Raw genomic sequence first — 27,029 nt, 5'->3', positions numbered from 1 at the left:
CATGAGGATCAGGACAGACCACTGCTTCCCATATTTCTTTGCCAATACAGAGAAGGCATCTGCCCATGATGATGACTGGATTTCTTCATCTCTGTCAATGCCAGACAATCAGCATACCACCTCTTTAGAAAATGCTCAGTTTGATCTATCTTGCCTCTGCATGGTAATGCTCTACCAAAAACAAATCACTTCTTTATCAATAGTCCTCCCGAGTGCCTTTTAAAAGCCTTTCCAAAATTAAGAGTATACCCGCCAGCACTTTTTAATATGAAAAAGTGTAATCAATAAAATACTGCTGGTAACTCAGATGATTTACAGGAGGTGGGGGGAATTAAATATGAATTAGTTTGGAAGAGTTCCGAGTCCATCATCTTTCTTAATTATAAATTGGGTCACTGGCTATGAATTGCATGACTCAGCTCGGGAATGCCTGAAAAGAAGCCATCAGTAGATTCAACAGTGGCACTTGATTTATTTCTTGGAGCTACAAGAAGCACTGCGTTTTGCATCTCTGATGGTTTAGGAGATCCCCAGAGAAAGCTGATGGTGATGCAGCTTCTGTCAGCTACACATCAACTGGAATGAGGGCAGAAGAGAGTAATCCCAAAAAGCTATGAGCAGAATATGACAGTGACATGCGTTGCTCCCCAAAGACCCTCCTTGTGGCATAATAAATTAAAAGGCACTCTCCTACAGATTGAACTCAGAATTGTGACATGAGTGAGGTTGGACGGGACATTCAGTCTTGTGACTTTCTTTAAACACTGCTGTGCAGATTAATGCTGCTTAGTCAAGTTCTGAGCATCTCCAAGGATGGAGACCTGTCAGCCTCTCCACAGCCTGACCACCCTGAAAGTAATTTATTATCTTCCCCTGTACTTGATAACAGTTTCTCACACTCCCACATGGGCCCAACTGCCTCCCACACACAACTCTGAGGTATCTGCCTTACCAAAACTACTCTGAATCTCTCCAGTTCCTCAATGAACAAAGTAGACACTAATACCACCAGCACAATGAATATGCAAGAAGTGAGAAGCAAAACTCTGCCACTGAGCTATGCTCCATCACTGAATCAATCCCATCAATTATTGTAATTGTTGGCTACTATTTAGTAATTTCTTATTTTCTCTGTATTGGGCATTTCCGATTCCTTTGCATACCTGTTTGATATTATTCTCAAGCTGTTTGCTTTAGAGTTTCAGGTTGCATTTATCGACAGCTTCGCCAAACCAGTGTTTAGATCAAAATGCCACATAGTCAGGATTGTCCCCAAAGTTTTAATGCCAGATGTTTTATGAAAACCCACATCACTAAGCACCAATTGATAAGCTATTTGCTAATGGGTATTGTGGTCTCCTGCTAGAAACACTTTCAGCTGAAATTAAATACTTAGAAATTACAGCTATTTGAACAGCAAACCTAAAAGAATAATTACATTCTGCCATGTAAATCAATTTGTAAGTCTATTTACTCAAACTTTATGGAAACCAATACAGAGTAAAAGAACCTGTAGAAAAAGACACGTGGATTCATTTTTCTGTATAAGGACATTATCGGTAAGTTGGAAAGACAGCAGTTCTCCTATTTCAGGGAAGTTCTCTATAGCTGGTGAAAAGGCAGATTCCACAAGAGGTCTTGCAATAAAAAGCTGTAAATAGGAAAACCTGGCCAAGACACACCAACCTACAGAAAGTGGCTATGATCTAGATGGGAGAAAGGCAGCAACTTGAATACTGGAGCTGGGCCTGACCCCAGCAGGAACAGCCTGATCGCTTGCTATTTGGGGAAAGGAGAGTCTAAAATTACCACAATGACAAGAAAATTCATCTTCAAGAAATGCAAATAGCACAGTCAGACAAAAAGCCTGACTGGTTCAAATGATGTTCCTAAATCTTCTGTGCAACTAGAGAATACTGATGAGAGACTAAAAAAATCTCTCTCGGTTCCTCACCTAAATCTAACTTATTTTCAAAGGCCTTTTTCAAGGCAAGAAAGCCAGGTTCACTCCCCAAGTCTTACTTAGGCATTTGCTTTTAGTGCAACAGGGAAGGAATTGCATTTCTTTTCTTACAAGGCTATCTGCACAGCTACCACAGGTTGGAACCTGCATTTCCATACTGAAAATATTTGGAAATGTGCTCTCTGAACTACTAAAGAATCAGGGCTGCACAGGAATTCATATCCACAAACAGCTTGGATGCACAGAAAAAGCATTCTGTGCCAAGGGCAAAAGAAACCCTCTGCCCAGCCTGCGCCCCTGCCAGTCCTCAGGGGAGGGGAATTGCAAACACATTGTAACATAATAAATTAATTACTGTAGGAGTTTACAATTCAAGCTCCCCGTGGCCTTCAGGCAGCCTCCTATCTCTCTTGGAAAAACAAGGTTAAACATGACATGCGTTGCATCTCCTTGTGAGTAAATGTTGTTTTTGTTCACTTTTTGCATTTTTTAAACAACATCAGCTCCAGCTCATCCTGAACAGTCTCTCTCCAGTGCCAGAGGAAGAGCATTTGTTCTCTCTCCAAACACACGTGGCAAAATAAAAGGGTCTGATTAGTGCTTGTTTATACTGATAGGCCAAACACAGCTAAACTAGGAAGGCTCATGATTTCTACCATGTTCACACTTGCTTCACAAGTGAAAAAGAAAATCAACTCAGTTTCCCTGGCCACCAGAGTAAAAAATAAATAAATAAAATAAAAATACATGGAATAAATAAGGCCATCATCATCATAAACTGTGTTAAGATATTAAATAATAGAAAATACCACAGGCTGATTTTGTGGGATTATCTAGCCCATTCCTGTATCCCAGGATGCATCTATCCATTCCCTTTGCTTTCTGTAGGAACTAATTGTTCTCCTGGCACGTCTAAGTGCAGGCAGAAAAAGAAAGTATTTTCATTGCCACCAGTCAGGGGCATCCGAGACCTTACAGCGAACTTGGTCAAAAGCCCTGCTTGAAAACTCACTGCTCTAAGCTCTGACCATTCTTCATCTCAGCACCCAACAGATCTGCTCCTCACTGCTGAGCAGTTTTACCAGCAGTGAATCCCTACTGCCAGGAGGCAGGGGGCAGTCCCTTCCCATGGCCAGTGAGAGAGGTGAGGCTTCCAGAACTCAACCTGCACGAAGGGAAGGCTCAGTAGCAGTGTTTCAGAAGCCTAATGAAACCAGAAATACTACTGATTTTGAATATCTAGAAACAAACTTGCTGTTTTCTAGTTAGCGTATTCGAGTAGTGTGTTAAAATTAATGTTCAGTATCTCCGAGCTACAAGATTGCTACGGATATTTGCATCTGAAAATATTCAAGGCAAAGGCTCTCCTTACGCTTTAAGGCCTTGATCTGGAGAAAAAAAACAACCTGAACAAGTGTACTAATTTAACCATGGTAATAGCCTAATTACATCCAACAGAATACCGATGTGTTTGAAGTTTACCATGCATTTAATAAGCTTTTACAGTACAAAAGCTCAGTCGTAACCCCACTTGAATCAGACACTGTCCCAGTTTAAAGCTACTGCACATCAGAATCCAGCTCCTACTATTCTCTGGACCAGACCATGCGTTCCTATGGCGCCTGATGTAGATGAAAGTGCCAAACACACGCTGAACTTCCAAAATGAAACAGAATGTGTTGAGCTAAGAGGATCCACTGCAGGTGAGCACTTTCATTTACAGCTGGATTTGAATTCTGTTCATATAAACCAACGTCAGCTTTGAGAGCCATAAGATAAAACAAGAATAGCAGGAGTATTTTATTTTCACTGCACGAGGCTCGTGAGGTTCCAATAACCTCCTGTTCACACAGCTGAGAACCAATCCTACTGAAAATACTCTGAATCAGTGCCCTTACCTACAGCCTTATACAATGCAAGGAGTCACTTGCATTCACATGAATTAATGCAAGAAGTAGAATAAAGATACAATTTCACTGTTAATTCCATGCTATTAAATAGTTCCATTGTTTTCTCAGTGGCTGCTTCTCAATCATTATTTAAATGGCACTAGATTAACTATTCAAATTAAGTAGATTTTGTTGTTGTTGTTTAAAAATTTTAATGAGCTTTAGCTGCTTTCACAGAAAAAGTTTGAACATTTTCACATCCAACAATCAGCTCACGAGCACAGGAAATGGCAAAGACACAGAGAGCACCACGGGACACAAGATGTAAAAGTAACAGGTGACATTCATTTCCCACTCCAAATCTCAATACATGGCTTGACTTTCTGCAAGTTGCTTTGCCACACAACTCCAGGTTCACGTGTGCCACCCCAAGTGAGCTTGCAGCACCGATGCTACAAGCCCATTGATGCATGCTGCATACGTTAACACTGATTGCTCACAACTACGGTATGCAACTAAAGAACTACATGGAGTTCAGCTCAAAATGCCCCAATGGGTCCTTTCAGACAACGGGGGTGAAAGCCTGCAATTAAGGATCACTTGAGTGAGGTGCCAGACAGCAACTTCCCAACGTGCAGCAGCTGTCTTGGTACATAAGATCCTAAGATACTTATTGTTAGTAGCACAGAATCTCTCTCTTCACATATATATTCCATGTATCTACTCATAAAATAGATTTCCATGTCCATCACAACACAATTACTTTAGTTTATCTGGAAATACAACTATATTCTACAAAATGGAAAAGAAATAAAGACAACAGACAGCCTGAACAACAGATGGCATTTTCAAAATACACATGCGTAATCAATATCCCAATACAGTTCTTATAAAACTGTAAATAAGGCCCAGAACTCAAACACACACACACACACACATTACATATTCAAAGCAACTTAGTTCCATAAACATGAGGTAGATGTTGGTAATGGTGTAAATGGACGTCCAACACCGTCCAACACCATCCAACAGTTCCATCACAATTTGTCCCATTAAATGTGAACAGGCCTTCCACAGCCAGTTCTCTATCCCAATAAATCTTGATGAAACAGCACAAAGGGAATACCTAGAGGTGAAATAGCAGGTACTCAGTCTCCAGACAAGTCCCATTATTCAGAAGACCAAATTAAGTGTCACTGTCTCTGCGGACCAGCCCCAACTTACACACACGACTAGCACAGTTTCATGCTGTGTTTGGTTTATATTCTGAAAGGCACTGTAAGGATTTTAGAGATCTGTGGCCGTAACTCTAGTGATTCTTTCACACGAGTGTCAATACTTTTTGAGATTATCAAGTGTCAAACAGCATTTCAGAAAGGAAGATGTATTACAAAGAAAGACTAGTGCCATCTGACCTCTGTAACACATGACATGCAGAAACATGTACTAAGAACATGAAAATTTTAGGAGATCCTTAGACAAAAAGGAAGAGATGCATATATAGAAGCATATCTAACTGCTTTCACTAAGAGAAGTAGGGAAAAGCTTCAAAGTCACCGAGTAAGAACCCTGACAATAAATGGCCAATCAGGCCCACATTCATTGACTGAAATGCCAAGAAATAAGCATTATCACACAAAAGTACAGAAGTAGCACCAGAACATTACCTTTACTATGTTTTCCTGACCCCCATCATAAGATCTCAGTTTCTGGTTTTAAAATTGCCTGCAACACAAAGGACAGGCAGTGACCTGTTCATGCACACCAACAAAACCAACATCTTTTCTAAAGGGCTGAAATTACATCAAGTACTTCAGCAGCAGATTAGCTATCATTATGAGATTACACCTATTTGAAGAATGCTTCAGACAGCAGGAACTGCCACGGGAGAAAATAAAGCCTTATTCAAGAGCCCAGATACCACCAATTCCTTTTAATAAAACTCCCACATTTTCTAAAGAAATTTATGAGTTTAGATGTTATTCTTCCAGATGTGCTGAGCCTCCTTCACATCAATTCATAATTCCTATTTATTTTCCCAGTAAGGGGCAATGGATTATAATTGAGTTAGCGTGCTCTTGACACACTGAGCAGTTCTTTAGGCCCATTACAGAGTGCTCACACTACAAAGCTGTACCATCAGATAGTCAGAACCACGCTAGATACATACTCCTTCATTCTTTCCCATCATCTCACTCACAGCTCATTCACAAGCAGTTTTTCCTCAATTAATGGAAGTGATTTACAGGATAACCTATTTTCCTCAGATTACACACTTTTCTTCATTCCTTCTCATGCATTTCTCTTCTGTCCATGCTTCCTTGTCTTGACTGACAGAACTGGGGTCTTTCCCATCTTCTAATTCTTACTTCCACCTCTTATTTCTCTTGCTTCCATCTCCCATATAACCCCGTCTCACCTATCCATACTCATTAGGCAGTATGGATTAAAATGACCTGCTTGTGAATAAGGCAATAGAAGCACTGCAATTTCCCCCTTTTTATCCAAAAGGAGCTATCTGATCCTCTCCATTGGGAAAAATAAGGATGACCTACTCCACGTTTCCCACCTCCCCAAGGCTTAGCAGCAGGATGTTTGCTGCTTCTTGAACCCTTGGCCAGCACAGGGACAAGGAGATCTCATAGTCATTAATGGGACATCTGTGTAGAGGTTCACTTCTTTGTTGTTGCTTTTCCAACCAAAGCAGAAAGCACAAAGCTTTGTGCTTCGTGTTCCCTGGCTGGTGAGCAGGGCCTCCTACCTCTTTCTCCCCATTACCTTATGGGAGCTTTGAACCAAAACCGTTTAAAGCTTTAAATTAAATGCATGAAACAGAACGCTATCAAAGGACAACCAGGTAAGAACCACCTGCAGGGACAAATGCATAGGAAAAACTATTTCTCATGTCCTCTTTTAGAGAGTTGGACAGAAAGGAACAGTTCCAGATTAATCCCAGACCCCTCATGAGCAGGACAACAGGCAAAAACCCAAAGGACTTTCCTCCCCCAAAACCTCACAAGCTCTAGTTATGCAGACAGACTAACATTAAACATGTAAAGACAGAATCTGGATTCAGTCTTGCCAGGAGGTTTTGGCGATACAAAAGCACATGCACTGTTAAGCACTTAAGTGCAATAGTGGGGGGTGGGAGGGAGAAGAAGTAAACTACCAAAAAGCCAGCTTCATCAATTGACTGTGACAACCGCTACTTTCTATAAACCTCAGCAGAGCACACAGTCTTACTTTCTTGTGTTGGATGGAGTTAGAGCTCCTTAAAAGGAGCAAAGTTAATAAATGTGCCAAGTTCTGCACAAGGCAATTCTATGGTGCATGAGCAAAGGCTGTTTTCAGGTTCACCTCAGCTTATTAGAGAGCAGGGGCTTTCAGAAAACATGGGTGAGGAGCACAGATGAACACAGACCAAATACTTGAAAGCACAATGTGAAAATGTGCCTCAGTCAGAGCTGCTCCAAAATACTTCTGCCTTTCAGACTTGAGCATCGCTGGTTTTCCTAGGCTTTTTCTAGGACAGAAGACACCAATAGCATGTTAAGAAAGCAGGTGTTCCCATTAGGTGTAAAGGTAAAGGTGTATTCTACTCTGTATTAGTAAAGACCTTCACCTTTGTAAGGCTGAAAGCCTATCTGCGTTAAAAGCCCCTAATCCTCCAAAATTACCTAACATTTTATTTTCCAGTAGAGACTGTCTGAGACCTACTTCAGTGCCTCAAAACTGTCCATTTGAGCTACCTAACCATGCCTTGCTGCACCTTGGTACTATGTGTACCTACCTGATATCAGAACTCACCCAAACGCAAATAAATCTCCATGTCTGCATGTATTCCATTCATTTCACAGTGAGGGGCTTTGCTACGCTGCTAAGGGAGCAGACATCAAGAACTCTCCCTTTCTAACCCAGTGAAAACTGTCAGTCATACCGTTCCCTGCCTATAGCAGAAGCTCTCAAAGGACCCTGATGACCAAGCCATAACCAGTGCAGTTCTTTTTCCTCAATGTGCATCTATTCTGTCTCACTAAAAAGCAAGGTTGAGTTAGATTTCTTTCTGGAGCATTTCAAAGCCTATGCAGTATGTTTGTATGAAGTTTAAGATGAGTCTCCTCAAACATATTTTGGTAACTATTGTTTTCACCAACAATAGAAACCCCAACTCTTTTTATATCAAGGAAAATTTTCAAATATACATAAAAAGAATAAAGAAAACACGGTTGAAACAGGATCAATCATGACGTGCAAGATGATGTGCAGTCCTAAAGTTACACCAGAGCAGTCTCAGCCTGCCAAACGTATCGTGACTGAAATTGTTCTGCAGAGAAAAGGCGATGCTTCATGCAATTATTTAAAGTGTTCTGAGCGTTGCTACAGTAGGTCTTGGGTTGGCAGCTGTGACAGTGAGATATTACACACACATTGCCATCTCATGGATGCTACAAATATTTGTTTAAAATTCCAAGAATGTATTACCTCATAGAAAAATAGGCAGAAGCCACAGCACATAAAATTACTGTAAGATTTACAACATGAAAGCAGGAACTTTACACTTGAAACCATCCAAAAATCTGCCTCGGATTCTCTCGTAGTAGTTACTATTTTTATGACTTGGCTCAGCCTTGTTTTAATCTCTTTATTTAGGAAGAAATTGCAAGCTTGCCAACTCCAGCAAATGTTAAGCACTTCAGTAAATTCCCCATCAATATAGGGCGTGCATTCGAGGGAATGGGAAGACGGGCAGCAAGCCCTGCTCCATCTCCGGCAGAAGGGGCTGGGGAACAAGAGAGACGGCAGCATGGCTGAGCCCCAGCAGCCCCGATACTTCCTGCAGCACAACAGGGAGCAGCACCCAGCCTGCGGTGGTGCCCAGGCTCACGTGGGCAGAAGGACACGCGCTGGGTTGAGGTGCCTCTCTTTGCTGGCTGAAGTTCAGGGAGCAGCAGCACAGCAACTCAGCACAAGGCAGAAGGCAAGAGATGCTAAGGCAGCAACGCAGCGCGTCCACACAGTGACAGGGCTGATCTGCTGCAAAGCCATTCCCAAGTTACCGAGCCAGGTGCTGTTAACTGATCGATCCCTTCCAAACCTGGAGTTACATTTTCTAATTAACTCAGCAACCAACCAGCTAGCACTAATTTCTAGAGCTTCCAAAGCAGCAAGCGAACAAATGAAGCTTTGCACCCAAAGAACCCCTACCCAAGTAAACAAGTTCCTGCTCCTCTCTTCACTTTCAGAGTGGGACCACCCTCTATCCCTCGTGCCCAGGGCAATGCAAACCACCTGGTGACCGGCACCTTGTCCCCAGCACCAGATACGCACTGACAGCATCCCCGGATACAGCTTCAGCACTTGCACCGGGGCTTCAGACTGCCGACCCCCGTGCAGCTCGCAGAGCCCTGCCCAACCCGTGATGCCCACCCCACGATGCCCATCCCCAGCTGCCCCCCCAGGGCTCCCAACCAGCCCTCGCGCTGAGCCCGGAGCGCAGAGCCGCTGCGAACCCCAGCGTGGGAGGTGCTGGACAGAGACAGAGGCGCTGCGCCCCACCCCCGGCACAGGCAGGCACTACCATACACCCCATACAGATATACCTAGCGATAACAATAACGAAAGCGCCCGGTCAGGACTCCGGCTCCCTGCACCAGCGCCAACACACACGCAGCAGTTTCCACCTCGCCGGAGCCTCGGCTGCGAGAGGGACAGGGGAGCGAGGGGAGGGGGAGGCGGGAGGAGAAGCCATTACCAGAGTTTTGTCCCCGTTCTTGCTGAGGGGGCCTCGGAAAACTCCCTTGATGTTGCGAAAGTGCCCGTTGCTGAGATGCGCCGAGCTGATGACGATGTAGTAGCACTCCATGGGGCCGGGGCTCCCCGGGCGATGGGGGCCCTCTCGGGAGCCCCGCGGCATGCGCGGCCCCGCGGCTTACAGCCGGCACGGCGGCGGCTGGCGGGGGAGGAGGAGGCGGCGAGGGAGGACGAGGAGGAGGAGGAGGAGCGGCAGCATCGCCGCGGCTTCGCCGGCGCCGTGTGAGCCGCCGCCCGCGGCGGGCATAGCGCTGTTATAGCGGGCGGCCGTGCCGGTCCGCTGCGCCGAGCCAATGGCAGGGAGCCACCGGGCCGGCGGCGGGCAGGGGGGGACATCGGGCACACGCCGCCTCCGCCACCCCCCCTGGGCCCGCAGGTAAAGGGGAGGGACGAGGGGCGGCCGGGAAAAGCCCTCGGCCCGCCCCGCCGGCCCCCTCCCTTCATTTTTTTTCTCTTTTCTTTACTGGGCGGGGCTGGTTTCGGCGAGATCTGGGGGGCGGAGAGGGATGCTCAGGACCCCCTCCCTCTCTCCTCATCTCCTCCCGCCGCTCCCCATCTCTCCACCCCGCCGCCTTTCTGCGCCCGCTCCGCTTTTCTGTCTTTCCACATTCGCGTTATCATTTATGCCCAGCCGGGCTCACCCGCCGCTACACCCCGCAGCACCCCACGCCCGGCCAGGGACGCCGTGTGCGGCGGGTGCCGCAGACTCACGAGGCGCACCGGCGCTCAGTCGCGCTGCACCGGCAGGAGCCCTGCCTGGGAAAGGACGGCGAACCGGGGACGGCCCCGCTCTGCCCCCCGCGTCCCTGCGAACAAAGACGGCGACAGGAGGTGCGGCAGCAAGCGCTGCCCGTGCCGCGCCCCCCGCTCCCCGCTCGGGGTAAGCCCTTCTTGCGGCAGCGCCCGCTGCCAGCCACACGTTGTCACAAGATAAAAGACGGGAGCGTGGAAGATGCTCGAGTCCTTTTTCCCCTCAGAGACCTGTGACTTGCAGCCTTAGCACACAAGGCACTGCACATCCCCAGCCAGCTTGCCTCCTCGCTTACTTTCTTCTATGTAGCTAAAAATCCAAGATGCTAAACAATGATAAATTGCAACGCTAAAAGCAAAAACAAGCCCCGAAGCACAACGTAAGCTCCAAAAACAACCCCTTATTATCTGCACTTGCTGCTGATAAGAAAATACCGGGAGCCTAACCAACCCCTCCTCATAAATAAGACGAACTGCAGGTTGGAAAAACGAGGGGTAAATGGGGACAGACCCTTTTCCCATCAGCATCTGTGCAGCTTGTACCCTTGGTACAGGAAGCAACAATCTATGGGAGGTGCCTCACTCCGATAAGACTTTGCTATCTGTTCCTGCTTCCCATCCTAGAGAGAGCAGTGCAGCGTGACAGCTGTCATTCATCCTTCAGAGGCTGCAGTGCTTTGGGAGGAATCCTGGAAATGCCATCAGCAGAAACTTCTGACAGCCGAGGGACAGTTTGCTGCTGTTACAGCCCCAAAAGGTGAAAAATGTACACACACATAGCACAACGCTAATCTGTTTGCACTTATGCATGCATACAGACAAATACAGTCAGGTTTATTACAGCATAAATATGAGGACAGTATCATGTTTGCTGTGTTTATCATCACACCCATCACACCTTCACACCCCAATTTCAAACACAGGCAATCCCACAGATGGAAATATCACCATGATTGGACCTCCATGTATATGCACCAGGTTGCTGGAAGCCATGATGTTACATGTCCTGGTGGGGATTTTGGTGGCGCTGGGGCAAGGGAACAGCTGCCAACTGGAAGATTTGTTGGGAAGCTCCTCTGGGCAGCAAGATTTCCAAAACCATCCCAAATTTGGGTAGGATAAAAGAAGGAAAAGACAGAAACAGCCAAGAAAAATCTAAGGAAAACTACTGCCACTCCATTTGTCTGGACCAAGGCATAAAACACACTTCAAGCACCTTTTCTGTATGTTATGTTCCCATTATGCCAGCTCCTAGCAGACAGCCCCTTCACGCAGCCACTGTTGCAAAGAACATTTTTCTCTGTAATACTTATGCTGCCCACTTCATTATATGTCGTCAGCATTTAATTGCCTTCCAAACACATACATTTGCATGGCCAGGGCTGGCTGCTTTCAGCCAACACTGCTTGTGAACTCTTGCTAGGCATACAAGAAATTGAGAACAGTTACTAAATGGCACCAAATAAGCAAACTTTATGTCTTCTACATTTTCAGGCTGTCCACTCTTCTCTTTTGGGCTGCTCCTCTGACTCTTTGCTATCTCCAGTCTTCCTTACGTGTCCCTCAGAAGTCCCTTTCCTGCACTCTTTCTGCCTTTTTGTTCCTCTGCTATGATCACACGTGCTCAGGTGCTTCCTTTACAAAACTTTACTTCCTTCTTAGCAAATGGCTATTGCATAAGCTCCAGAGCCCATAGCTCTACATACCCTCCAGCCTTACCTATTTCCACCTTTATCCTATTCTGCCTGTGACAATCAGAATAGTACTCTGCAGTTTGATACTTTGTAGAATTCATCATTCATGAACCAGGCACAGCACAATTCAGAGAAAAATACTCCCCAGTATCAACAACCACCTTTTGTTTAGCAACCTCCAAAGCATGTCACAGTGCATGTACTATCCACTAAAAGTATTCTAAGAAATCGCTTACCTTGCTGCTGAAACGTATCCATCAAGGATGGCAAGAAGTGTCTGCATGGTACGTCACAGGTAACTCAGTCCAGCTCCCACAGCAATTCTCACTGAATGCACTACAACTGAGACTGCTTTAAGAACCTCTCCCTCACAGCACTCTGCTAAGACACACTTCCTCATCATTTTATTTTAATCATCTCCTCTCTACTTGCAGTCTCCTCCTATTGCTCTCCTTCATTTCTTTATTTTTCCCACTTAGTCGCCCGCGTTTGCCCCTGCTATTTAGCTGCCTGCCATCCTTGCATTACGTGCAAGGAAAAATAGAAGCATCCATATTACCTATTGAAGGCCATTACACTGAAACAGAACCATAGAATCATTAAGGTTGGAAACATCTCTAGGATCGCCAAGTCCAACTCCAACCCATCACCACCATGCCCACTAAATCGCATCCCTCAGTGCTGCGTCTCTGTGGTTCATTAACACCTCCAGGGACAGCAACTCCAGCACCTCCCTGAGCCTCATTGCTCAGGACATCCTGCATCACATCACAGCTGCTCCCTGTCCTGGACACAGAGAACTGCTAAGGGCTAATAAAAGGCAGCAGTGTGCTGGAGCCCTGCAAAGTCTTGGGCTACACCCTGCAGCCCTCCAAAGTCACAAGAAGACAACTGCTAAGGCATGAACTACATAATTTTTCTGCTTGACCTTGGAAGCAGGCACAGAGATGTATTAAGAAACACTGTACTCTATGTAAGTATATCATTTCTTTGCTCTTTGCTTTGCTCTGCAAGCTCTGCACCCCAAACATCCTCTCCCCACCCCAAAAAAATAAATGAAATTGTTTGAAGCCTGTAGCACACAAACTAGACACCAAGCCACACCTCTCAAATGGTGCCTTAAGGAGTGAGAATACTTCAAGCATTTCTGCTTCACCCCATTCTTTCATTTTGTAGACTGCAAGGCATTCTAGCTACAAGGTGATACTGTCATAGACCTTAAGTGCCACTCACTGAGTTAAACCACACTGCACAGCCCCTGAAGCAAACCCTCCACCATGCACACATGCAGCAAAGGAAGCACCAGCAATTGAGTCCTGGGCTACTATAATGCCTCCTGAAATCTGGTTACATAATAATCTAACACAACAGTGCAATGAACAACACAGAAGTGGGAAAATCCATAAAACAGTGTGTCCCTCCCTTCAGAAATAAAACCAACAAATGCACTAAGGCCACAGAACGGGCACATTTTCTGTGTCAACAGTTAAAAGTCCCTCAAATCCAGCAAACAAAGTACATATTTTGCCCAACATTAAAACCAATTGCATTAACTCCACAGCCCAAGATCCAAGGAGATTAAAAGCAGCCCACAGGTGTCTCCTATATTCTGAAACGGGAGCTGACTAATGAGCACCAGGCTTGAAATGTCACCAACTAATTGCTTTTTACTTAACTTTAACCAGTTACAAACTTGATCTGTTGAATACCTACAACATTTCAAATATATTTAAGAGGCAAAGGGCTTTTATCCAAAATAATGAGGCATCAAAAGGAAACTCAGAAAAGAAAAACAAACTAATGAATAAATAGGATAACTGTACATTTGGAGATCTCAAATAGCAGGTAGTTTGGGGCCAGTTATCAGTTATTTTCCATCCATACAACTTATTTTCTAGAGCTACATGGATCTAAGAAATTGATCACAAGTCTTGCACAGTCAATAAGAAACCACCTTTGCTGAGATTTGCTTCATCTGCATCAGCAACATGAAGAGCCACCAGGCACCCTCAAGTTCATGCCAGGACGTGGTAGTGCATCCAAGCTTTTCCACTGGGTGGTGGTAATGAGATCAAGAAGTTCCAAACTAGAAAAGCACTTGGAACAGAACCAGTACTCATTCAGGTATTCACACACTCCTCTCTAGACGCATATTTGTTTATGAACACACACACATGGCTATATGTACATGCACAACACTGGAAATGTATATGTTCATTAGCCTTTGTGCCTCACCAACAGAAGGTGGAATAAGATGTTTCTAAAATCTTTCAGAACACGAACAAAGAATATTAAACATTTTTTTGAATGACTGGTGTGATAATTCCATAATTAAACACCTTTCGCTTCTTTAGTATTCAGCTCACTACCATAATCTTTTCAATATAAAAGCTGAGCAGAGCTGGGGTGATGCTGTGACACTGATAATAGGTCAGAAAGTAGAACTATATTATTCCTGAATGAGCCAATATAAATTAGAGACCCACCAGGAAAATAACAGTGGTTAATATTTTAATAAATTTCATTGAGTTCAATCTATGACACACTATTATGGCTTCCTGTAAGCTTGTGATCTGTAATAGTCAGAAGAAAAAGAAAATTAGAATTCAAAGCCATGTGTTTATTTCCCTAAGACTACACAACTCAGAAATCTCATTTTTAGGAGAAGAATGTTCGGCACCATCTGAAAATCAAAACCCTCTACAGTATTTATGGTTACAACCTCCCAGTTTAAGACACCATAAATCAAACCAGACATTAATTTGTTCACTTTCACAGGGTGCTTGTTCTAACAACACCAAAACACAGCAGAATATCAAGTACATGCTTGGGGAATACACTTCTACTATTGTATGATACGATATACTGCTGCATACAATTTAGATGGCACCAACTTACACTGCACCTCATGCACAGAGCAGGTAAGTGAACACTGTATTAAGCACAAGGCATAATCCAAGAGCTTGTCTTAAGCTCTCAACAATGGTGAAGTTCATCAGGATAACTGAGACAGGCACAGCTTCACTTTGTGTGCTCTACTGCCCAGGAGCCACAAAGTGTTTCATCAGTAACACTGCAAGGCTTCCTTGTGAACGTAAAGCAAGGTTTGTAAGAGGCCAAAGACTTACGGCTACACTTACTGTCCAGCACCCAAGCTTCATCTCTTCTAATAAGAAGGGACCTTTACAGGTATTCTCCTTTTTTTGCAACAGTAGGACCCCTATGCCAGGATATACATAGGCTATGTTAACACACCATAATAACAACTTAGCCCTCAGATTTTACCATCTGCCATTGAAATACAGGTAGATACACACAGTGCTCAAATGTTCTTGAAGTACTCATTACAGTCCTCCTGAGTGGTGCTTAACACTGTGGGCTTCCTGTGGGAAAGGCCCTGTTTACTCATTAGAACAATTACATAATTTTTCCTTAATAACTAATGACTAACCAATCTGTCTGCTGTGCAGGAAGAATCTAATTGCAAGTAGGCACGCTAAAAATACCATCAAAAAGATTTATTCCACCTCAAAACATTATTAACTTATGTACTTAATTAAGAATAGCTGAATCAAAATAGCCTTGAGCATACTATAGGTTACTAGCCTGAAAACTTCAATTCTAAGAAACAAAACTAATACAGTTCTAAAAATAGGGAGGATTTTTAAAGCCCAGTATATCACTTCTGGCATTTTGACAATTAAGGAATATTTACATAATTCATTTAATTAAGGAAAAACTTGCTTATTAGCTCAAGCTATAGAAATCATGCTGCATTCTAACCCAATGTACATTTTATTGGATATCTCATGTAATCTCACATTAAAAAAAACACGTAATCAGAAGACAAGGCAGAGTATTATCATTAGTAACAGAGACAACTGCCACTGGTAAACAGAAAACCAGCTGCAACATGAGAAGTCTGTTCATCCAAGTTTCTAATGGCCTTAGAGCTCTATTGCTCTTTTGTTGCTGAACCCTGACTTGAAAGAGTCCTCCTTGTTTCCAGGATGGAAGGGTGGATGAGGTATTGCCACTACTAATGATTACATGCTAATTTAATTAAATTAATATGCATTGTGCGCTTATTAATTAAGTGGAAAGAAATTTTTAATGTAGTTTCAACATTTCCCTGCTCTACAGCCACAGTCATATAATGGTTAACAGCAAGCACTCCTGGTGATAAAAGTCCTCAGACAGGTCACTGACTACTAAGCCTTCCCCAGTTGCAACAGACCTTCTTCCACTTCCTTCTTTGCATAACATGTACATGCTGTACAAAGCTAGCTGCTTCTATTGCCACTGCTGTGCCGATGTTTCTTGACATACTGCATAATTGTACACTACTCCTCCTCTACTCAAACCTGGATTGAACACAGAAGATCTATTAATAAAATATGAGGGCTGCTTTGAAAGTAATGCCTCCTATTTTATTATGTTGGCAGTATGGCAATAAAGGTTGGATCTTCCCACCAGTATTCCATTACATCTTGTTGCTGTGCAACAGATGGCAGCAGAGGGGTTGGCTGACACGGAAGTGTGCACGAAACAAAGGTTGGTCACCGAATTCCTCCATATAGAAAAAAATGGCACACACTGACATCCACTGATGCTTGCTGAACATTTATGGAGACCAACAGTGGATGTGAGCACAGAGAGGCAGTGGGTGGTGCATTTCAGCAATGGTGACAGTGAGTCATCTCCACTGATGCAGATTATATATTTTACATGAGCATGGCATGCATCAGCTTGTTTATCCCTGGTGAGAACGTACAGCTAATGGAAGTCACCATGTTGAAAATTAGTGTTTTGTTGCTGAGAATTTGCTCTACCAAGTTGTGTCATTGTGCTCTGTACATCTGTCATAAACACCATATAATTAAGAGGCATAACTTCCAGAATTACACATATTTGATTTTATAGAATTTCTATACTGACAGCTCCCAAGTATTTACAACTAGCCTTGAACTGACCATAACAATGGCATTCCCATTAGAACCAATAACACTGAGGTATCTGAAATGCAAGAACCAGCAAGAGGACTAAAATATAAAATGTTTTCTAAAGTCAACAGATAGAAGCCCACTGGTCCTTTGGACCCAGCGTATTAAATTCCTTTGTTTAAGATGGAAAATGCTAATTAAAAACTGAGGAAAAATGTAAGTTAAAAACACGCAGAAGACAAAAGTCATCTGCATGAAAACTCTCATGACTCAAAAAGCTACGACAAATCCACTGATCTAGAGTGAGTTTCAAAACATGGAATATAAACCACACAATAAAACTCCACCTCTTTTGAAGCAGATTGTGAGGTTTGCATTTTGTATTAAGACAAATCATAGGTCCTTTTTCACCCAATGCGATGAGAATTGGAAACACCAAGTGAAAAGATGACAAATATCATATCTGAATCTCTCCTTGAAACAGTTTTCCAGATTGCTGCCCAACTGGTTTTTAAGATATCTTCTTTACACTAGGCCTTCCATTAAATGCCCAGAGGACATAGCCTCGTAGACTCACCCACTGCCAGGACAGTCCCTCAGCACCTTACATTGTCTAAACTTTCAGCTTTTAAACTTCTTCACTGCTACATTCTAGAAATCCCCATCGATTCTAGGGCCCAACACAGAAATCAGAAGACCTTCAAGCTCTTCTTTTCATCTTTACAAATACTCATGCACTATTTCAAGACACAGTATCTCTAATCTGTATCCTTGTTGTTTCTACCAGTAAAGCTTTATTACCATTACTTTCATTCTTGACCATGAGCTGATTCTGAGCTTCTCCGTCATTTTCTTACATCATCTCCAAATTCCCTTTATTCACTTTCCAGAGCAGAAAACCCTCTTATAAAAATCTTTTGTGTCCAAATGACCAAAAGCATAATCTACTTGCAGGCAGATTACATTTAAAGACCATCTCTTAAAGACATCATTTTAAATCCATTGGCAGATATCTGTCTCCACGGCATCCACCACATTATTTTAGAAAGCAAAGTAGGGATTAATTTCACAACAATACCAGAAAGATTGAAAAACCCAAAGTTGCAACCAAATAACTGAGAATTGACATAATATTCAGGAAACACCACTGCAAGAGGAAACTGATTATGAGTAAGTAGGACACACACATGTATCTTACTACCTGTGTGACTCGGGTGGGTGTTGCACTATGTAAGCATAGCCAGATAGCGTAGGGGATGCACTCAGCCTCACACTGGATTATCAACTATCAATTTGGACTTTCAGTTATCAACCACCTTTGATACTTGATTCATCTCTTGCACTTTATACTCACACAAGATGACTGGTGAGTGCTGACATGGACGTTTCAGACTGACCTCCTGAGCTCTTTTCAGGGATGGGAAGCCTGTGTTATCTTTCATAGCGACATCTCAGAATGCTAACATCCACAGTTTGCTCCTTTTCAATACAGTCTATTTTTTTTTTTTAACTGTACCCGATGCTCCACTTTGCAAAGTATGTTTTCTTATCAGTTCTCATCTGCAGCTTACTCACCATTTGCATGAGGAACTAATGAGCGAGCTGAAAGAAAACCAAGTACTATTTGTATTAATCTATTACAAATCAATTTTCATGCAATACTTCAATCATGCACTCTGGACCTATCAAAGCATTCCTGCAACTGAAGGCTAGCAGTGATATAAGTGAGTTTTGGGCAAAGAATTTTCTGACCTTCTGAAAACAACAGCAGGAAACCAACTCCAGTGGGTCAGAATTGGTTCATAAAGATGAAAAACCATATGTCTTTTCAACCTACAAATTGTTCTTCTACAGAGCGATAAGAGACACCATATAGGACCTTATCAGGATTTAATTTCCTAACTGAAATGAGAAAGGAACGTGCAAAATCCCCCCTATGGGATCTAACATTAGATTGCAGTACGTGATAAAAATACCTTAAGAATGGATGTATACCTACAGAGATAAAATCCCATCTTGTGTTCCTGAAGATGCTTCCTATGCACAAATCTATGCAAAAATAGCACACTTCTGGCTTGCTGTACTTGACTGTCTTCAAAAGGAAATTTTCTTATTTTTTTCTTGCAAACTCTGCTCAGAGGAACTGTATCTTTTTAGTGCTTCTATAATGATACATCATAAAACGCTGTTAGTACATGAGATTTATGAATGAAACCTGTCAGAGTACACACAGTAAAGCAATATCATTGAGAAGATCCTCCACTACAAGACATCACCCCTGCATGAAATACATGCACTGTGTATTTTGTGCAGAATGAGACAAAAAAAGATGCATGTACCTCTTTACTGACTCTTGTATTCCAAATGCTATTAAATATATATCTATCTCCTCCCCCACATTTTATTACATTTGTAAGCTTTGCAGCTACGAGGTGATTTCCATATCAACTCAGATTTCAAAAGGTTTCTCTCTGAGTAATTCTGTTCTTTTAATTAAGAAAATGAGTGAATTTTAACCACTAAATTTAAACTTTCTCCATCACAAGATGTTTACTGCAAGGCCAAAAGAAAAGATATCTACAAACGATATATGGGTATTTAGTATCCACACGTGTCCTCTGGGAATAAAGGAGATGAGCAGCAATCTGAATTTAAGTACTTCCTGCACTATGTAATGGGCAGCATTTTAAGATGAGTGGTTGTAGGAAATGAGGGCTGCATCCCTCAGCTTCATCATTTTCTCTGTTTTGCAGATTTTGCAGTTTCACCTCCTACTGCTTGTGTGTTCTTAATGATGAGATTTAAACCTAAAATAATTATTACAGCAGTCAGAATGGGAATGCTTACTATTCTAACTGACAGCTGTGGCGCTCCCATTTTACAGCACTGCTACTACCATTAAAAAGCACAGTTTTTGCTAGTTTTCTTATTTAAAAACAACAACAACAACAATCTGGCAAGAAAGTATTTCTAGTACATGCTCATCAGTCAGCTTCCTGAAAACACCTCAGAAGGTGTGGGGCTTTTTTCTCTCCTCTCCCCATTTACTGGATGTGGATGCAGACAGGATTTCCCACATTTCTCTACAGCATGTTTGCCACGTCAGCCTGCTCTGTGAATCTGCAAAGCACAGTATGCATCCTGGTAGAGTGCCAGGTCTGCCTGGGAAGCCAGACTTCCAGCTAGCTCTTTATGCCACAATAAAGATCATCCAGCCTTACAAAAACACACAGCAGACTATACCACTATATATGCTTTGGCGTGGAAAAAGCTTCAGCTCCAGAATTTTCTTCCAGGCAGGATCTTCACTTGGGCACACTTCAAGCCCCACCATCACACTGTGTTCCCATAATAGGATCTCCCTACACTAATCAACAGATATTTAAGTTTTACAGATATATCACCCTAAGGAACTTTTTAGTTAAGCAGAATTGGCATAGCTGCCTAAGGGACACAAGAAAAATAGTAGGAAAGCAGTTTGTTTGGGTAAGATGGCTACAATTAATTTTTCATTAAATTTTTTTCTTAAATTGAACATGATTCTGAAGATCACCCTGACTGAACACACACATGGTGCCAGGCCTACACACTATTCCATTTCCATAAGGTGTGTGGGAGGCTTTTTAAAAACCACAATTTTGTATTGTAATTTTTTTTTTACATGTTAAATTATTATCATCAGATGGAGGGGAAATTAAACATTCTGAATGTGTTAGAAGCCTCAGTCTTCTTGTCTCCTATTACCAACTGCAAACTACTGCTAGCACTCATCCATTTTTGGAATGCGGACAACCTTGATAGCATCGGATGAAGACTAAATAAAAATAGAGCTTTGGCAAAGGCTGTGGGTTGAATTCCGGTGCTGAAGAACAACGCGTGAATCTCTGCGCTGCCTCGGCACACGAAACTCACTGCATTAATATTGCAGCAAACTCATTTCCCAACTCCCTTTTCTGAACAGCCAGAACGGCGGTCATGCTGGAGAAGGGGACAATCCGATCAAATCCAGGCTATATTTAGCTGAGATTTGTTTCTTCCTGACAGATGAGAGGGAGGATTGCAAGCTGTTGGGAAAGGTTTGGTGAATATATGTCTATCACAGAATGGCTTAGGTTGTAGGGGACCTTAGAGATCATCCAGTTCCAACCCCCTGCCATGGGCAGGATCTCCAACTCCAGATCAGGCTGCCCAGGGCCACATCCAATCTTGCCTTGAATGCCTCCAGAGATCACAGAATCATGGAATTACTTAGGTTGGAAGAGACCTCAAAGATCATCAAGTTCAACCGATGGTGAGTGGGAACAGAACAAGCCCTGCATGATCCATTGGATGGAGCAGATAAATAAGGTGACAGCTATGTTTTTCACAGCATCTCCATCAGCTTTCCAAGTAAGCACATTTAGCACAGACTTTCAGCAATGCACAGTTCCCATCACCTGCATGCCCCAATGCACAATTCCCTAAATCTCTGATCCATCACCCACCGGAGTGGGTGATGCTCTCCAGAAAGCAGCTGCTATCCCAGTACCTCATCAGCCTGTCTGCTTCCACACCCACTCGGGGCACGTTCTGATGAGGTGAGCATGGGGGTGCCCTATGGCATTACAACAGAAAGCAACATCAGAGAAACAGGCCACGATGAGGCAGAATACTGCCAAAGCCATTTTCCCTGTTCCAGAGACACTTCCATCTGCCACAAGCTTGGTACTGCCAAAACACCACATCCTCTGGGACTGCCGCAGCCTAGATGCCTGGATGTACGTGCATACTCCGGATTAATTCAATAGCTGATTGAAAAACAACAGAAATCATGCTGAATGTCAGGTGATCCTGCTGTAGCCATAAATATCTGAAAGTTGTGTGATTATTTAATGCTTTCCTCTTTTCGTAAGCCTCTTAAACAGCAGCACATTCTCCAGAGATCATTGGCTTACTGTGTACCAAAGGAAATTAAACTACAGTTAAATTATGGTAAATATATTTCATTCCCCCGAGGAATGTCTAGGTGAAAGTGCTTCATTTCAAATGGAAGCTAAATTAAAAATAATAAAAAAATTATTTAACCCCTAGCATAAATAGTAAGGCTTGTGCAAAGCTTTGCAAGAGGCATATCCTCCCAACCACTGCAGTATATAGAGAATGTTATTATTTCGGAGTTTTAAATCCATTTCCAAATTGTATCCTTTAGCAACCATTCTTCATTCGGTAGGCATGTGTTTTATGCAGTTCTTTAATTAATAAAATTAAAGACCGCAATAAGCAATATGCATCATTTATTGACATCCACCTGTATCCTACATTACCACATAAAACACAACAAGAGCAAGAATCTTCCCATTGGAACTGGTTCAACACTTAGCACTTGGGCTTCAGTTTTTCCTTCTTTTTTCTAATGTAATTTCACTATAATTTTAATGTTGTTCCTGGAGATGTTTTTTGGTTTCTTCATAACATGAAGTCTAATAGGAACCAATTATTTCACTATTCTTTTAAAGCTTGTGTAATACTCAACATGCTTTACAAGGAATACTCCCGCCCTCCCTATGCTGCTGTTTAACAACCTATGAAGATGCTGAGCACACAAAACTGGAAAGAGTTCCCTCATCTTTAAACATATCCCAGGGAGTGACATTAATGAAGTCTATGAGACCACCAACCCACAGCACCTCGCCAGTCACTCCCGAAAACCTGCAAAGGAGTTTGTTATGACTGAGATACATAAATGGAAATCTATTGATAATAAACAGTCATAGAGTGGCGAGCTGAATGGCTTTGCTAAATGCTTTAAAGTTAAGAGCTCACCTAAGATCAAAGATATGTGCTTTACTGACGGAGCTTGGTACATCAGAAAGCAATTAAATCAAATGTCTTCAAATTTATTTTTAACTGGCACTCAGGACCAGCAATTGACCAGTAATAACGCTTAGCTAAAAAGCAAGTCGTGTCACTTCTGTACAAGAAGTACAACCCTGTAAAAAATTAGGCAATACACTGCCATGGGAAGGCACTGAAGTACCCAATCACAAGCAATATGAAAAAACCCACTCCAGCAGTCAAAATCCTTGAAGGTACTGCAAATGCTATTTCATCTCCTGCCATTCACACACTCATAGGCCACAGGCAAGAACATGTTATTTTTCTGGGGGGGGGGTCTGTGCTGAGATACTACAAGTCAGTAAGAAGTCTGATTCTCAAGCACATGGTCATCGACAAGTTACACCCTTGTGCTCTTTATCAACACTACAGCAAATATTTCTAAAAGGGTGCTTTCATCATTCAGTTTCTATGCAGATATTTCAACATAGGTTGCACTAAAAGTAATGCCTCCTATTTATTTCCATGGAAACTACAACAGACACAAAGTGTACAGTAACACTAGTTGATAGAGCAAATTCACAGCTACAAAACACCATGGAGCATCAGTGACTGCAATTTCTTCAACATAGGGGAATTTAAGACACACCTTCGCTTCACATGCACTTACATGTCAAACACCATTCTATCAGCCTACTCCTCCACTGCCATCTGTCACACAGCAACAAACTGTAACAGAAAATTGGTGGGAAGGTTCAACTTCTGCTGCCATACCACCAACATCTGCCTCTGACATCATAGGCCAAGTTAATAAAACAGTATACATTACTTCTAGAGCAGCTCTTGGACAAAGTATATTTATATATACACACATATATATGCACACACACACAATAGATGCAAGTACAGATATTTCTTCCAGAACTTTCAAGCCCCCAGAGAATACATAAAATATTATTATTTTTTTTATTATGTGTAATCAGACTAAAATATATAATTTTATAAAGTTATGGGTATCATACTAAAGACAAAACTGGAAAGCCCAGCATTTTGTACCACACAAAACACCTAAAATGATGCATGGGTTCAGTTTGCCTGAGGTTGGGGTTAAGCTGCTGCTTGGTGGCAATTCCCTGCTATGAACCTCATGATCCGTTTTTACAAGCGGGAATAAAATAACATCACACAGGCTGGAGCTATGCTTAAAAAACTAGATTTCAAATGCAGTCAATCAAATGAGTCCAATAGCAGCATCCACAAGACAGCAAAACTTTATATAACGTCTAGATATATTACTGAAAATCATAATATTATAATATTATTATGGAAAGGCAAAGAAAAGGCAAGTAGGTTACAAATAGGTATGAAAAGAAAACTTGAAGGAAAGAATTAACTGTGTTTCTCTTCCTTTCACCTTAGCTACCATAAACATCCTCATCTTCTACAGAATCTGAATAAGCCATTTCTAGTAGCCATGTCACTGTTGTGTTTTTTCTTCCAGTTATTTTAATGAAAAACCTTAGTTATCACAAAGCTGCTTTTCTCACAAAATTAAACTGACGTGTTAGCCAATACACAGATATAGCAGAAAGCTTCTGAGTACACACACCGTAGCATCAATCTTACATTTACTGTGGTCCACTCCTTATTTTGAAAGTGATGGTAGCTCTCTCTCACTCTAAGGTCAAATGAGCAAAACCCATCCACAATCATCTCCTAATGTCTAAGTATTGGAAGCTCAATGACAGTAAACAGTCAGGCTTAATGGAGAATGGATGGAGATGTCCCAGAGGACATCCAAACATCACACTGCATTCTCACATCTCAATGTTACTGCAATAATCATCACTGCAATTACAGAGATACAAACATATTTATAAGCAAGCATGTTTCAACAGGTCACTTTTGTGAAACAATGCAATAGAGGAAACATAGCATAAAACACACATGCAAAGTAGTAAGAACAACCTTTCCAGATACCTAATCATCACAGTGCTAAAAAAGACAGGCAACTTTTTTGTTTCCTTCTCCCATTATGTCCTGTTTGTATAATACCTCTCCCTGTTCTAACATACAAACCCATTTTCCAGTCACACAGCATTTGCACGTCATCCCCTTCCAGGCCATGCATTGCAAAAGAGATTTGAAGTTGTGCAGACAAAGTTGGCATAACGATGCTTATAAGCAGGAGATTTTCAAGAAAAGAAATAGCTGAAAGGAGAAAATCACAGTTTTTGCCCCAGTTTCATATATGCTGAATAAAATTACTACTGAGTAGAAAAACTGCTGAAAAAGCAATCTGGTGAAAGGGATGAAAAAAAAATAGGATTTAAATGAGTTTTGTGTGATGCACATCCAGGTGAACACTCTAAAAAAGAGCAACAATAAAAGATTATATATATATATATATATATATATATACACATACATATATACACATATATACACATACAGCTTTCACAGGCAACTCATTTTCACATCTGCTTTCATTCTTTTCCAGTAATTTCACAGGAAAAAAAAATCATCTGCATCCACAATGAATAATGAAGAGATAAGAATAAGGTATGGAACCAAACGAGACACTTCTCTTTGCAAGACATAGAGCTACAAAGGAGCTGCAGGAGCACTCAAATCAATCAAGCCTCAAATTTCTTACCTGGAAACCTGAAACTCAAATCTTTCTGCTTGCTTCAATATGAAGGAAAAAGCAAGAACATGAAGATCTCATAAGAGAGGCTTCAGGTCCTGCACTTAAACAGGGAATTGTGAATGTTTCTCGAACGCTTGGCACATGGCTAGCTGTTGTACAATTCTACATACAGCAAAGTCTGCTGTATAGTATTTTGGAACAGCAAATACATTTTTCCCCCTCTTTCCTAGAGAGACAGGTTCAGCCTGAACATGTCTGCTTGCAGTATTAACAAGTGAGCTCTTCCTTCACTGACAGACAGGTGAATCTGTGTGAAACCCACTTTTCTCCTTGCAGGATTACATCTCAGTGTAGTTATAAATCACCCCTATTTTCTTCAACTGATCAGGACTGTCTCTGATCCACCAGCAATCCTCTTTGATGTTCAATAGGGTAACAGTCAGTTACAAGGTACATAGAAAGATTTCAGAAAATTATCACTTTGTACCATCTGGAGCACTTGAAACTGTAACCATTTTCTCTTCCAAATGGACCTCAGATGGTCAAACTCCTATCCTGCCCAGTGGGAGGATTTGAGGCCAGCAAGCTGACCAAGAAGAGAGAAAATCCGCAGAGGAAGTTTCCTTCTAGCTAGTAGCCATCTGGGAGTTGCTGCTGGCAAATATCCAGAAGGACTGAGGCACAAGTCCTATGTCCATTGCTATGAGACAGCCTACATTATGCAGGACGCAATTCTTTATTATCCAGTCTTTGCTGCTCAGAATAGACAAATAACAACAGCTCCTAAAATACCCAGCTTTCATTTTTTACCTCATGCAATGCTCTGGTATCTCCTGGGAGCACAGCCTTTTGCAAAGCACTCCAAGATTCAGCCCAAATGGAAAACATGTAGCTGGCGGTTGTTTTTTCTTTTCTTCTCCAGAAATGATCAATAGCATCTATTTTTTATTTGCATCAGAAGCACATATACTATATTTCACATCAAACATAACAGTCCTTCTTTTTGCTCAGCAAATGGATTATAACCAATCAGCTGTGCACCCTTACAGCCAGCAGATGTAAGTGCATTTTCCCTCCAATTCAGCATGCCATGAAAGGACAACCTGTTCTTCTGCCTCACAAATCTTGGAAATAAAGCGGCATCAGCTGCTTTGAAACTAACAGTAACAGCCTTCCTTTCCTCTCAGGCAAATAACTTGTGTGCTGCCAATAATGTTTTCTCTCTCTTTTTAAAATCCTATTGTAAATTGTCAGCCTAAAATCATCTGAGATGAAGTGGGAGGGAGAAGCATCCATCCCCACTGCTAGGCAAGGAGTGAGCAAGAAGGGGTTATGTGGCTGAAAGCATCACAAAACAAACTATACCTCAGTCAGAGAAAAAAAAAAACAACAAACCAACAACCTTTCTCAGACCAAATTATCTCCATCCCAAGGGCTTTTTCTGTCACATAGGCCCACACACAAACTCAGAAGCATAGAAGCCCTTTGCATAGAAGCCCATGTCTGCTCCCACTT

The 27,029-nt window shown here is 42.2% G+C and overlaps 1 protein-coding gene across 3 annotated transcripts in view; it reads right to left on the bottom strand.

The window, feature by feature from the left end:
* Positions 1-27,029, bottom strand: part of ZNF804A (zinc finger protein 804A) — a 312,097-nt gene that overhangs the window by 120,920 nt on the left and 164,148 nt on the right. Inside the window, exon 1 of one of the 3 annotated variants that reach the window (XM_015868019.3) lies at positions 9,605-10,091. The exons of 1 other annotated variant lie outside the window; for it this stretch is intronic. In XM_015868019.3, the coding sequence (XP_015723505.2) occupies positions 9,605-9,766 (162 nt within the window). In that variant the 5' untranslated portion in view covers positions 9,767-10,091. Of the gene's footprint in view, positions 1-9,604; positions 10,092-27,029 lie in introns of those variants that run through there. One more of the 3 variants, XM_085553586.1, reaches the window with a different exon arrangement.

The sequence above is a fragment of the Coturnix japonica genome, chromosome 7 (assembly GCF_054131305.1).
Source record: "Coturnix japonica strain WE chromosome 7, WE-NBRP24, whole genome shotgun sequence".
NCBI lineage: Eukaryota > Metazoa > Chordata > Aves > Galliformes > Phasianidae > Coturnix > Coturnix japonica.
This window is presented reverse-complemented; position numbering and strand designations above follow the sequence as displayed.